The 13,630-nt window shown below is 60.8% G+C and overlaps 3 protein-coding genes across 3 annotated transcripts; 1 reads left to right on the top strand and 2 right to left on the bottom strand.

Moving 5' to 3' along the window:
• Window positions 1-185: 185 nt before the first annotated feature.
• NCLIV_048850 (uncharacterized protein) lies at window positions 186-944 on the bottom strand (the record flags this gene model as incomplete). Its single annotated transcript, XM_003884437.1, has 1 exon — window positions 186-944. The coding sequence occupies one exon, from the start codon at window positions 942-944 to the stop codon at window positions 186-188; it is 759 nt and encodes a 252-aa protein (XP_003884486.1).
• Window positions 945-2,675: 1,731 nt separating this feature from the next.
• Window positions 2,676-4,342, top strand: NCLIV_048840 (At5g08320, related; the record flags this gene model as incomplete). The annotated part of the gene is made up of 2 exons (XM_003884436.1): window positions 2,676-3,718; window positions 3,844-4,342. 2 exons carry the CDS (start codon window positions 2,676-2,678, stop codon window positions 4,340-4,342), a joined length of 1,542 nt encoding a protein of 513 aa, XP_003884485.1.
• A 2,110-nt stretch (window positions 4,343-6,452) lies between these two features.
• On the bottom strand, window positions 6,453-11,210 carry NCLIV_048830 (conserved hypothetical protein; the record flags this gene model as incomplete). The annotated part of the gene is made up of 1 exon (XM_003884435.1): window positions 6,453-11,210. The coding sequence occupies one exon, from the start codon at window positions 11,208-11,210 to the stop codon at window positions 6,453-6,455; it is 4,758 nt and encodes a 1,585-aa protein (XP_003884484.1).
• Between the last annotated feature and the right edge of the window lie 2,420 nt (window positions 11,211-13,630).

Here is a 13,630-nt window from a genome sequence, read left to right as displayed (position 1 = left end):
TATATATATATATATATATATATTTTTTTACCTCTTTATCTTGATTTCCACATCCTGCATCCTCTCTCCTTTTCCCTCGTCCGAGGGATCGACGCGGGCGCGCGCTGCGTCTCCTCGCTGTGATCGTCTCTCGCCTCTCCCCTTCTTTTTTCGAGTATCCCGCACCCTCTCCCTCCCGCCCCTGGTCACGCGTCAGGCGCTGCGGCGGATTCCCAGGCTGTCTCTGCTGCATCGCTGCCGTTCCCGTGGACGTATCGGTAGAGGAGGAAGAAGAAGAGGAGGGTGAAGAGCATTCCGCCCCAGACGAGGCGGCGGTCGGTCGCTTCTCGCCGCGAAACCGCGCCGAGAACGCTTGCGGAGAGACCCGCTGAGGTGGTCATGTCGAGGATCTTTCGCTTGGCGCTTTTCAACACGCTGTTCTGGTGCACCATCTTGTCGAGGACGCCGCGGCCCTGAGCGAGAATCGCGTCCAGCGCCGAACGGCTTTCTTCGAGCTTCTCGCGCTCCCGCGCGAAACTCAGCTCGGCGGCGCGCGTCTCCTCGGCGCCCCGGAACCGGCGAGCGTCGAAGAGCGCTTCTCTCTGTCGCCGCTCCTCGACTTGTCGGCGGTGTACAGAACCCAGATGCACGTCCACGGCGTTCTGGACGGCGTGTGTGTCCTCGCGCAAGACGGCGATGCGCCGCCGCCAAAGCGCCGCCTGCTGCGAGGGGAGCGTCGCGCGCTCGCGCTCGAAAACCGACTCCAGCCGGGCGACCTCGCGGGCGAGTTGCTGCGTCAGAGCCATCAGCTGTTGCTGCGCGGCGACGGACGCGGGAGACGCGCCGGCCGCCGCACCGGCGAGCGGCGCTTCGAACGAAGCCAGCAACGCGTCGACCCGCTTGCGACACGCCGTACACGCTGGATACAGCGTCGACAAAGACTCTGCCGAGCCCGACGGGTCCATGCCGAGAGAAACGACGAGGAGGGAGTTTACGGACGGGAAGAAGGAAGAGAAGGAGGAAGAGGAAGAGAAGGAGAGGGAAAAGACCGGGAGGAAAAGGACGAAGAGGAGAAGGAGAGGGAGAAGGACGAAGAGGAGAAGGAAAAAAGAGGAGAAGGAGAGGGAGGAGAAGGACGAAGAGGAGAAGGAGAGGGAGGAGGAGAGAGAAAAGACAGGGAGGAGAAGGAGGAAGAGAAGGAGGGGGAGGAGAAGGAGGAAGAGAAGGAGGGGGAGGAGAAGGAGGAAGAGAAGGAGGGGGAGGAGAAGGAGGAAGAGAAGGAGGGGGAGGAGAAGGAGGAAGAGAAGGAGGGGGAGGAGAAGGAGGAAGAGAAGGAGGGGGATGAGAAGGAGGAAGAGAAGGAGGGGGAGGAGAAGGAGAAAGAAACGACGAAGAGGGAGTTTACGGAAGGGAAGGAGGAAGAGAAGGAGGTAGAGGAGGAAGAGAAGGAGAGGACGAAGAGGGAAGAGGAGAAGGACGAAGAGGAGAAAGAGAGGGAAAAGACGAAGGCGGAAGAGAGGAGGAGTAAGAGGAGAAGGAGAGGGAAAAGGACGAAGAGGAGAAGGAGAGGGAGAAGGACGAAGAGGAGAAGGAGAGGGAAAAGACGAAGAGGGAGGAGGAGAAGGAGAAGGAAAAGACAGGGAGGAGAAGGAGAAGGAAAAGACAGGGAGGAGAAGAAGAGGGAACAGACAGGGAGGAGAAGGAGAGGGAAAAGACAGGGAGGAGATGGAGACAGAGAGTAAGTAGCAGACAGAGGAGGACACAAATACAGGTAAAAAGAGAAGGAAGAGTAGGAAACGAACGACGAATCGAAGGCGCAAGAGAAAGTGAAGGAAACACGGAGGAGGGGAAAGAGAAGGACGTGGAGTTGAAGCAAGAATGAGAGAGACGCGAATTTGGGATAGGGTTTCAACGGATGCGCGTCCCTCCGTCGACACAGATAGCCTCGAGCGCCCAGAGCACTTGTTCTACACGTTGTGCCATGTGCATCAGTGCGCAAAAGAAGTCGCCCTTTCGAGAGAATACTGCGGAAGGAGAGATGGAGCGCTCTTCTTTTTTGAGGAAATGTGAATCGACCGGGTCAGCTCTTAGGGAGACACGCGAGGTCCAGAAGTACGACTTTTCTCACTCTCGCGGGACCAGAGCCTTGTTCCCGCCTCTCTCCGTTCCGTTCTTCCACAGCAAAAGGGAATTAAAATCCGGTCGTTGTTTTCCAAAAAGGTCGCGCCTCAAAAATCGTCGCTTTCTCCGTCCCCAGCAGCTGCGCATGTCTCATGATCCCAGCTCGAGGCACGACGAGCCGAGCCGACGCCGCGCCTTTTCCGTGGGAAAGAGAAGACAGAAAGCAGAGAGAGAGAAATCAATCAAACGAGTTTACTCGACGGTTTCTGGAGAACAATCTGAAAAGGGGGAACGACGGCGCGCGCGTCGCACAACTCGGAAGCTCTCGGGCTTCTAACCTTTCTCGGCCGAGACACCGCGCGCATGCTGCACGGAGAAACGGTGTCTCTCTTGCAAAATACCGTTCTCCACCAAATCTCCCCTCTCTTTCCTTCTTCCCTCTCTTCCCTTCTTCTGTCTCCATTCGTCGCTTCTGGGGGTCGGGCTCCATGCTCCTTTCGCGGCTTGGTGGGGGTTTTTGCTGTCTCTGTCGTCTTCCGCCTCTGGGTTCTCCTTAGACGAACCTTTCGGTCACCATGGAACGCCCCAATCCTCTCGCCAATTTCCTCTCAACTTCTCTCCTTACCCAGGCAGCAAGCAAATCGCCCCTCGAAACGGAAGGCGGGCTCTCTTCTTCCTCTTCCTCTTCTTCCTCTTCTTCCTCTTCCTCTTCTTCCTCTTCCTCTTCTTCCTCTTCCTCTTCTTCCTCTCCCTCTTCTTCCTCTTCTTCCTCTTCTTCCTCTTCTTCCTCTTCTTCCTGTAGTTCTCTTTTTCTAGACGCTGAAAAGTTGCGGTCAAACACTGCTCTGAGGCAACTCGCCGCCTACCTGCTCGAGCAACAACGCGGCTCGCCAGGCGGTACCCTCTCTTCCTCTCCTCAGCCTTCTTCTTCTCAGCCGTCTTCGTCTGATTTGTTTTCTGAGTCTTCTTTTTCGTCGGCACGCGACAGAGAACGGAGCTGTGGCGGTGCGCGAGGCATCGACGCGGACTGGCTACCCGTGCTGGGAGGGGGGAGAGAGAGGCGACCTTCAGGAGAGGGGAGAGGCCGTGTCTCTTCCTCTTCGGACAGCGAGAAGCGCGAAGAGCTGTCCTTTGACCAAGGCGAAGAAGAGGGTTCGTCTGCTCTCGTCTATCGCCAGTTTGGAGACGACGACGACGGAAACGCTCCGCTCATTCTCGGGCGTGCGCGCGGAGCGAAGCGAGCTGACGAAGCGTGTGTGGAAGGCGAGGACGGCCACGAGAAGGCGAACGCGACGGGTAACGATGCAGCCCGGGAGGGAAAGATCAAACTGCGGCCTGTGCTCCAGCCAGATCCGAGAGATGTCCAGGCACCCTCGAGTGACACAAACGGACGCGCGGAGGAAGGGCAGAGCGACGAAGACGAGGACGAGGCTCTGGAGCGCACGCTGAGAGAGCAGCTGGAGAAGGAAATCGAAGAAGGAGGCGACTTTTACGACTCCTCGGCCGACGAAGAGGACGAGAAATGGGTTCTGAAACACTTGAGGGTGGGCGATAAGGCCACCGACGCGATCCTCTGCTGTCCCGGATGCTTCACGCCTGTCTGCTATCAGTGTCAAAGGTGAGCAAAGAAGCGTGTGCTGAACCAAGAGACGCGTTTCGCAGCCCCTCTGGGCTTCCGACACTTTTTGCCGGAACGACGCACTGCTCCTCTCTCCCGGCCCACGTTTTTCGCCTTGCCTGCAGGCACGAGAAATTCCTCTTTCAGTACCGAGCCGTCTCTGCTTGCAATGTCGTCGTCGACTCCACGTCCTCTGTCAGGCCGAGACACAACGGCTCTCGGAGACACAAAGGACGCGCTGCCTCGCCAAAAGAGAGAGAAGCAGAGAGAGAAGAAGCAGAGAGAGAAGAAGCGAGCGAACGAGAACGAGAAGGAGAAGAAGAGAGAGACGGAGAACGAGAAGAAGAGAGAGGAGGAGCGAGAAGAGAGGAGTTGAGTTTTGTTAAGCACCTGCAAGAGATGGTGAAGGACGACCCTGGCTTGGACGGAGGCGCAGGCCAGCGGCGGGAAAGACAGAACGGCGCGACAGCAAGAAGAGCTGGGTGGGAAGAAGAGATCTTTTGCGAGGGTCTGGAAGGCCAGTCCGCGCACCCCGTCAAGTGTGTGACCTGCAACGCAACTGTTGCCCTGTTGGACGAAGACGAAACTTTCCACTTTTTCCACGTGCTCCCCGGAGAAGCCTGATCCCAAGGCGCCCCCGAGAGAGGCACCGAAGCAACCCTTCGAGGCAGATGTCACGACCAAATCTAAGCCGCACTGTAGCCCAGTGCGTCGCCTGTTTCCCCAACTGCCATCGATGTCCATTTCTCATCATCTATCTTTATCTGCATATTTTTATCTGTCTATCTATATCTATGTATATCTATATATCTATCTATATATCTATCTATATATCTATATCGATCTATCTATATCTATATATCTATCTATATATCTATCTATATATATAGAGAGATGGAGCGGCTCAAGTGTAGAGGTCTACGCTGGTTTGCATACGGAGGGGTCGGGGCACGGAGAGAAGCGCCTCTGTTCAGAAGGCGGCGCAGCGTGAAAAGAATGGACGAGAGGCGGAGAGGGAAGGCACAGTAGGGGGATTGATCTCTCTCGCGCTTTCGGGTTTTTGGGTCTCCAGTGTTTCTGCAGTCGAGAGCAGTGTCTCTGCCTCGCAGGCGAGGCTGCGGAGGCCTCGCGCGTCTCCTGTCTCTTCTCGAGGCCGCGTGCTGCCAGGGGGAACTTGGTTGTGGCGCACAGACGCTTGCGCCTGGTGCATGCATTCAAAAAGGAACTGCAGACTAGAGGCTGCGCCTCGGCTGAGGAAAAAACCAGCGTTCTCCTCGGTGCCGGCTTCCGCGCGCGAGCGCCGTGCGCGCGTGCCTTTCGTTGCATGCGCAAGGGCCGGAAACCACATAGTCGCTTTTAAAAGTACACACCTATGCGCGCGCCCGTGCGTTTCCCGTGGGACTTGAACTCCGCTGTCAAACGCTCGCAGCGTCGCCGCAGAAGACGAGCTCGCCAAAATCTACCAACATCCTCTACACATTTAGCAAGCTTACAGCAGCCGCACGTGCACGGCAGAGCGCGCGGCTTTTCGCGTCACTGCATGCGCTTGAGGAAGCAAACAGGGTCGCGGGGTGTCCTGTGCAACTCACGAGGGGGAAACGGTGCTTTGCTACAGCCTGCGTGTGGCAATCCCCAGAGCGCAAGGGCTGGCATCTGGGCGGCTGAGATGCCTCGCACGACTGTGTGGGTGGTTCATGGTTTCTCGCGCGTGTGTTGAATTTGAGACTGGGGCGAAAGAAGTCTTTTCACAAGAACAGGGATAGGGAACCTTTTCGTTGCACACATCTCTCGTCGACGGTCGGAAGGCGTTTTCCCTGGAACGCCCGCTCGGTAACGGCAGCTCCTAAAATCTTGCTCACGCACGCGAAACGGCAGAGCCGAGACGGCTGCCCGTGCAGCAGAGCTACACGACCCCTGTCAGGGCGCGACAACAACAGCTAACCATAGCCGATTGGTTACAACTGTAGGAATAGCAGTCAAAAAAACCGCGTAGACGCATGCACGTGTATCAGCTTCGCGAGCGCTCGCGAAAACCGTAGAGGGCGACTCTCGACGGGGGGCCATGGATGCAGACAGAGGCGAAACACAGCTGTCTGCGAGTTAGGTGTCTCGGTCTGTGTCTCGAGGGTCCTCCTGGGACGTGCGTTTCTGCGCTCCTCTCTCTGAGATGTTTGCAACGAGAAGGCTTCTGTTGCAGTTGTCGCGGATTCGCACGACAGGAAAGGCAACGCACGCTGCAGCGGCTGCCGGAGCGGAGGCGACCAGGAACCCCACAGAGGCACTCGAAAACCAGACGCCAGAGAAAGCAAGAACTTTCTTTGAAAAGAACCGGGAAAACGGTGAAGGGAAGCCTGGCGCGCAGCGTGCGAAACGGGGAAGACGCCTGAAAGAGCGCGGCAGAAACGTTCGGCCTCTCAACACCTCCTTCGCACTTCTAAGGAAGCGGGCCCGGCCTCACGCTCTCACGCTCTCGCCTAGATCCGAAACGCGACTGGCGTCTCTAGAAAAAGGAGACGAAAACAGAGAGCGGCGAGCGCTACGGAGAAGCGCAAACGCAGATGACGGACTCGACGAGAGGAGACACGCGGGCGAGGACGCAGAGAGAAGCCCAGGAGGTTCCGCAAAACGGGAAAACAGCCGGAAGGCGACGAGGGCAGGACGGGGAGACGAGTAGCGCGAGCGAATGCCGCGGCGCTTGAAAAGTCGCGCAGCAGAGGCAGCTTCTCCAGGCAGTCTAGCGAGGCAGAAAGAGACGGACAAAGTGGCGGAGAGAAGACGAGAGCGACGCGCGCGAGAGCGACATGTCTTGGAGGTGGAGAATCGCGACGAGGAGACACAAGGCCCCCAAGAGTCCGAGACTCAGAAGCGACGTGGGGAAGGAAAGGACGGACACCGACTGGGCGGCGTTCTTGCCTTTCTGATTCGTCTGCGCGCTGGTTTCGCTCTCATCCGGGTTCGGTGATTCCCGCGTCTCCGTTCTGCTCCTCTCGCCGCGGGGCCAGACAAAACGCAGGCGAAAAAAAAACCCCGACCCTTGCGGAGGTTCCCCGACCGCCGATCCCCGCCGCGCCTGCACTGCGCGTTCGTCCCTCGCTGGCCCATTCAGCATGTGCACGGGCATATGTCTCCTTCTCGCCTTCCCGCGGGAGCGCGACGCGAGCGAGGAGCACCCCTCGCCGAGCTCCTCCTCTCGCGCACCCCCTCCCTGCTTTGTCGCTGCAACTGCGCGCTCCTCGCTGCGACCGCCCTGGAGACTGAGGCGTTCGCCGTCTCCTTCTCGGTTTACCTTCCCGCTCTGGAGCGCAAGAGTCCCTAAGAACCGGCGGAAGAACGCGAGGAGGCGTCTCCCCCACCTAAGTTGGTGAGCGAGGAACGTCCGGAAAACCGCGAGAAGAAGCCGCGCGGCCCCGGCCCAGAGCCCCCGAGTCGCCTCCGTGTGGTCAGGGCGCGACTCGCGCTTCGCGAGAGCCTCGACGCGCGCGACGCTTCTCCACCGCGACGGATAGAACGGCGCGGAGGCTCGCCGGCTTCGCCCCGCTTTCCCCGGGGATTTTGAGCGCGAAGAGGGGCGAACTGGTACGTACAGATACACCGGCGGCACAGTGCTCCGAGGCGCGCAGCGGGAACCTTCTGTCTGGGAGTCGCCTCGGCCGCCTCCCTCACGCAAAGCTGAGGAACGCGAGGCAGCGCACGCAGCAGAGGCCAACGAGGAAGAAGACGAGAGGCAAGCAGACAGAGGAGACGCAGACAAAGACAAAGCGGAAGAAGCGGGAGAAGAGCGACTGAAGGGCTTTTGTGGCTTCTTTTTCTTCCTGTTAGATGTCGACACGGGTTGCAGTTCAGTCTGCGTCGAAGCACAGCCGCCGCGCCGCTCGGCGGGAAACAACGGAGATAAACGTTCCCCGGCGTCACTCTTCGCGAGGCGCTCGGCCTCGCCGGTCCTCAGGCGTTTTGTCTCTGCATGCGCGGCCTCGTGTGCCTCCTCTTCCTTCGCTTTCTCGGCTTTGGCTTCTTCTCTGAGGGAGGCGAGATGCGCAGGAAGCGGAAGATGCTTGAGAACTGAGGCTGAGTAGTCGAGGGAGTGCGCCGTCTGCAGAACGCAGGCGTCTGCGCCTGCGTCTCTGCCGGCGGTGATCTCCCGATCTTCTCGCGCTTCCTTTCGAGCGCTGCACGTCTTTCGCTTCTTTTGAGGCCGCCGCGCTGAGCCTGCGCGGCGCCGCGCGATGCCCGTCACATGCCCAGCCGAAGGCAAAGACGCGGCCGCGGCGAAACCCGGCGGCGAGGCAGGCCTCGCAAGCACCGAGGAGTCGACAGTCCCTGAAGTTTGCCAAGCGACGTCGGTTTCTTCTCGCATCCACGGATACGGGAAGTTGTACACGGGCGAGAAGGGAGGCAGGCGAATCCGCAGGCGTTTCGCTTCCCTGAGAACCGTCTCCGGCGGCACAGCCACCCGGAGGGCTCTGTACGTGTCTCGCAGAACCTCGTTCAGAGGCAGTGCGTCGAAATCGATGTTCTGAATCAAACCGTGAAGTCTGGCGTAGATGTCGTCGCCGACGTGGGCTCGAAGCGTCTCGAGCAGCGTTTCCTTGCCTGCCGCTCGCTCGGCTGTATCTACACCGTTCGCAGCTTCACCGACCTGCCTCGCCCCCCGCGATCCGTCCACGTGTCCCCTCCCGCGTCGCTCGGCCCGCCGCCTGCCTCTCTCGGCTGCGACGATGACGCGTGCCAGCCGCTCCCCGTCCAGCCTGCCAGGCGCCCCGAGAATCTGTGCGACGGCGAGGGGAAGACGGCCCGCGAGCGGCGACGCGAGCGCCTCTTCGAACTCGCGAAAAATGAGCGTGCGTTGCCGAGAGAGAACCGTCGCTGCAAAGTAGAGAGGAAACAGCGGATGCGCCGCCAACGAGCAATCCAGAACCCGACACAAACCCGGGAAGGACGAGAAGGAGTGCGCGAAAATCGTAATCAGCCAAGACGTGCACGGCTGCAGCTCGGCCCCAGTCGAACACGGAGCGTGTGGGTCTTCTTCATCTGTGCTTTCCGCTCCGTCCTCGCCTTTCTCCCTGTCCTCGCCTTCTGTCTTTTCCCTGCTGCGCGCGTCGCCCGCGTCTCCCGCGTCGCCGGAGCGCGCGCCGTCGGGCGCTTCGTCGGAGGAGCGGTCGTCTGCGCTCGCGGCTGGCCACGGGCGGCTCTCGTCTCGCCCCGCGGGAGCAGTGGCGCGGAAGACGGCGTGGACGGCCGAGTCCAGCCTCCGCAGGATGAGGGACAGCATCGCCAGCCACGGGAGCAGCGCGGCGTCCAGGGACGCAGCGAAGAAGTCGCAGAGATGGAAGACGCACAGACGCTCCGTCAGGGAGAAAGCCACGTCCGCGAGGTGTCCGGACAGCGCGTGGTGCTTCGCCAGAAACGCGCGAAAGGTCGGAGCCCGCATGCGGCGAAGCGTGCAGAGCGAACTCCGCTCGAAACGCACAGAATCCGACAGAGGAAAGGCGGACCGGCCCTCAGGAGACGCGGAGGGAGATGACGCGAGAGAGAGTCGACGCGGACACGAGCGGGGTCCAGATGGCAAGCGCGCAGCTTTGCGTGGGGGAGACACACGTCTCTGCCAAGCGACGCAGAGCAGGAACCGCCCGGCGTTGAACAGGAGGAGAAGGAGAGCAGCCGCCACATCGTGCATGCCTTGAGTGTAGAAGAGTCGTCCGCTGTGTCGCGCAACGACCGCGAGCAGAATGGTCTCCAGTGTGTCTCGCAGGCATGTGGCGTCTCCGCGTCCTTCCGCCGCTTCATCTCTGCTCTCCCCCCGCGCGCCCCGGACTTCTCCCACGGCGCTCGCCGCGCCGGGCGCCTCGGCCTGTCTGGCGTCCGCTGAGCTTCGCTGGTCTTCTGCGAAACCCGCGAGAGTCGCAGACGTCGACGCGCCGGGCACTCCGCCTCCGCGGAAGCTGGCAAGCGGAGCCTGGTCCACGCACTCCCGCCCCTCGCCGCCTGTGGCGCCTGTGGCGCCGGCGTCTCTGCTCGGCGCCTCTCCCAGCCGCCACTGCTGCATCGACCGCGCCACGTCCTTCGCAACCTGCATCTTCTCCTCTGGAGAGACGAGCTCGCCTTCCTGTTCCCAGGGGCTGCCTCGCGCCGCGCCGCCCGCCGGCGTTCGAAAAGAAGCGGAAGCCTTCAGTTTCTCGACCAGCGGACTCAAGTCCCAGACGCTGCGTTTGACCCCCGCGGCTTGGAGCGCTGCGAGGACTTGCTGACTCGCGTCTTCGTCCGCTCCGTCTCTTCCACAGGCCTCCGCTGAGCGTTCGCTCTCTGCGGAGAGCTGCTCCACGCCAGCGCGCGCGCCCGCGTGCGGCTCGACCGCGGATCGCGGCGAGAAGACGCCCGACGTCTCAGGGTTCCCTTGGAGAAGAAAGAGCAGCATCGCGGCGCCCTCCGCCTCGCCCGCCGCCTGTCGAAGGCGACGCGACAGTCCCGCCTCTTGCCCCGCGAGGCGCTCCCCGTCTGTACACGCTGCAGGCCTGTCGCTTCCAGCGTCCTCGCCGTGGCGCTGGGCAGCGCGCAAAGGGTCGACAGGGGGGGAGACGAGCCTCGAGTACACGTGGAGAGCGGCGAGAGTCTGGCGGTACAGCTCGGCGCGCAGAGATCCGTCAAGAGTTTCTCGACCTGGCGAGGACTCAGCGGCCGCGTCGGAGCCCTCGCCCCTCTGCGGCGAATCTTTCGTGGTTCCATCGTGCCTGCGCTGGCCGCCCTGGACATGCGTCGGAACCCGCGGTTTCGCCTCGCCGGCGCTGCCGTCTGATTCCTCTCTCGCGCTCGGAGGCTCCGCACTGCTCCCACACTCTCCTTCGGTCGCCGGCCGGGCACGCGCGCAGTCACCTCTGGCCGTGCGAGCGGCGTCTCGCCTCTTACCCAACTCGCCTTTTTCTCGAGACTTTTCCCTTTGCATGCCCAGCCTGCGGCGCTCTTCGCATCCATCGGCAGCAAGCTCTTCCAAGTCGTTTTCTTCTTCCAAGTCTTTTTCTTCTTCCGAGTCTTCGCTGCGGACCGCCAACTGGCGAGCTCGAAGAAAGGCGACGAGCCGCAACGCAGTGGGTGACGGAGATGCGCAGCCCGTCAGGATGGGGAACAGCACGGCGCGGAAGGCGCTGCACAGGAAGCCTTCCCGGTCGAACGCGACTGCTTCGAGCAACTCAAAGAGGCGTCTTCTCCCGACTCCCGCGCTGCGCGCTGGCCCTCGGCGCTGTTCTGAGGAGGAACCGAGAGGCGCCGCGCGACGGTCCTGACCGACGCACGCGGCGACTTCCCGTGACGCTTGAGCGGCGCATTCGCGAAACCTCTCTGGAGAAACAAGAACGCCTTCTTCACGCACTTCCGCAAGCCTTCGAACTCTCTCACAGACGCTCGTCGCTGGAGCGGTCGACGTGCCTGTCTCTGCGCCCGTCAGAGCGCCAAACTCCCGTGCCTTCCCCGCCTTCGCCTCGCCCGCGTCGGTTCCGGCCATTTCTTCTTCCCGCGCTGCATGCAGACGCTGTTGGGCGCATGGAGGCGAGTGGCTGCTGGAGCAGGCTTACGGAGACAGCCGAGAACTCGGCGCTTCGAGGGCCCGAGGTCAGAAGAGCCTCCCTAGACCTTGAAGACGCCGCAGTCTTCGTAAGCCGCAGAAGCCGCTCGACAGGAAGCACGAGAGAAGAGCAGCGCTCGACAGGAAGACTGCGGAGCGCCAACACGAGGCGGTGCGGCAGGCGGCAACTGAGAGAAAGCGGAGAGGGACACAGCCGGACCCGAGAGAAGACGCGGCTCTGATTGGAAACGGATGATCGTATCTCAGTCTTTTAGAAAAGCGAGAAAGGTTCTCTCTGCTGGCGCGCATGCGAGAGACCGAGGAAGGCGTCCCGTCTCGTCTGTCTAACTGGTCCAGGTACCCTACGAAGCCGCGCAGTCGAAACCGTCGCCCGCATGATGCACAGGCCTTCTGTGTCTAGCCAGGGGAGCTGCCTCCTCGCTTCTGTTTTTCTCTTCTCTCTCCTTTGCCTCCTTGCTCGGAAACTGCGCGATCTCCACAGCGCTTTTTCTCGCCGCCCTGGCGCTGCCTTGTCGGTTTTCCTTTTCCCTTTTCCGGCGCTCTGCATGTCTGCTGCGTCGCCTTCTTCTCCCCTCGGCTCTGTTTGCTGTCCGTGCGGCCTGGCGAAGTCCGGGGGGGGGGGGGGCGGTACAGCCCGACCAAGGGACCTTCGCTGTCTGTTGCGCGTTACTGGAGGCAAACAGGTAGCATCCTCGCGAGTACGTCTCCCTCTGTGTATTCGAGTGTCGTTTGCGGCCGGAGCGATTCGCGGCTCTTTGCGTCTCTTCTCCTCACGGCGCTGCCAGTTTGACCGCCAACCAGGAGAGAGTAAAAAACAGCCACGTCGCGACGCCGAGGCCGACGAGCGGAAGAAAGGGTAGGACGCCGATGAAGAGAATGAGGGGATGGCACGAAGGCAGGAGACACTGCAGCGAGAGGAGCGAGAGGAAGGGAAAGACGGCAAAGAGAAGAAGGGGAAGGAGGTTCGGAAGGACTGCAGAAGAAAAGCTGAACCGGACGGAGGGGGACACAGGGAGGCAGGCTGCCTTGGAAGCCGCGTCACCAGCGAGGGCGATTGGCCATTTGCGGAAAAAGAGGCGGGGATCGAACCAGAAAGACAAAAGCGAAGCCGGCTCAGAGGAGGACAGATACGCAGAGAGTTCCTTAGGAACAGGCACACACTTGCAACCTACCGGAGGACATCCGTTTTTTGAAGACCGACGATGCACACCCGAGGACGACGCAGCCGGCGCGGCGGGATCCGCCTGCGAACATTCTCGCGGCGAACCTCCCCCGAAACATGCTGTTCGCTGGCTGTCTTCTGAAAAAGCGTCGCTTTCGTGCCGTGCGCCCATCGCGATTTTTTCCTCACCAGGCTTTTCACGCGCACAAGAGGAAGAACTTCGCGCGAGAGGACCGGTTGGAAGAGCCCGCTCCGCGGGCGCTCCACAGTGTAGGGCGTCTTTAATTCCGCCGAGGTGAGCGTCGACAGAAGCAGTGCCCAGCCGGGAACTCAGGTGAAGCAGAGGAGAAGTCGCGCACGGCGTCGTTGAAGAAAAAAACAATCCAGAAGCGGACTGGGGCGTACACGCTTCGGCGGACAGCGGGTCTCCGTCCGCACGCGAGTGTGCTGCCGAAGGACAGTGACAAGGAAAGAGAGAAACGAAGGGGGACGCGGGTGGTGACATTGAAATGACAAAAGCGAGACGAAGGCACAGTGGAAGCGAAAAAAGCGGAAACCCTCGCCGGAAACGATGGGACACAGCGCACAGGCACAGGACCGAAGCGTGTTCCCTTTCTGTTCGGAAACTCTAGCGCACAGGAGACGGCGCGATCACCAGCTTGGCGGGCGGCAACCTGGCAAGACAGAAAAGACTTCGCTGCCTCGAACGGCGCAGAAAGTATGAATGGAGAGTGGCGAGCAAACAAAAGCGAGAGATATCGCGGGTTTTTGGCTACTGAATTTGCGTCTGAGAAATCGCGCGAACTCTTTCTGAAAGCGGGTCTTGCGCACAACGGTTGACAGCACACGCTGGACAAAAGAGCGGAAACCGACCTCCGAAGGCAGCTCCGTAATCGGTTCCGCTTGAGGATCACACAGTCACTGAACGGAGGAATGTGTCACTTTGCCTGTTGCCTTTTTAGGAAACAGCGAAAAAGCGTCACCTGTGTCCGGGAGGAACAAAATCGCGGCTGTTGTCAGGCTAACCCGGACGGGAGTCGCGGGATAGAAGCTCTACGTGGAAGCTGCGTTGTTGAGCGCGGCTCTCGCATCAGTCGCAGGTTTGTGGAGACCATGTTCTTCCACAAAAGGCGCTGGTGCGCGGAGAGAGTTCGCACCACGTTCCCCGAGACTTCTT

This window comes from Neospora caninum, chromosome X (assembly GCF_000208865.1).
Source record: "Neospora caninum Liverpool complete genome, chromosome X".
Taxonomy (NCBI): Eukaryota; Apicomplexa; class Conoidasida; order Eucoccidiorida; family Sarcocystidae; genus Neospora; species Neospora caninum.
Note: the sequence above shows the minus strand (reverse complement) of the source record. Positions and strands in the feature narration are given on the sequence as shown.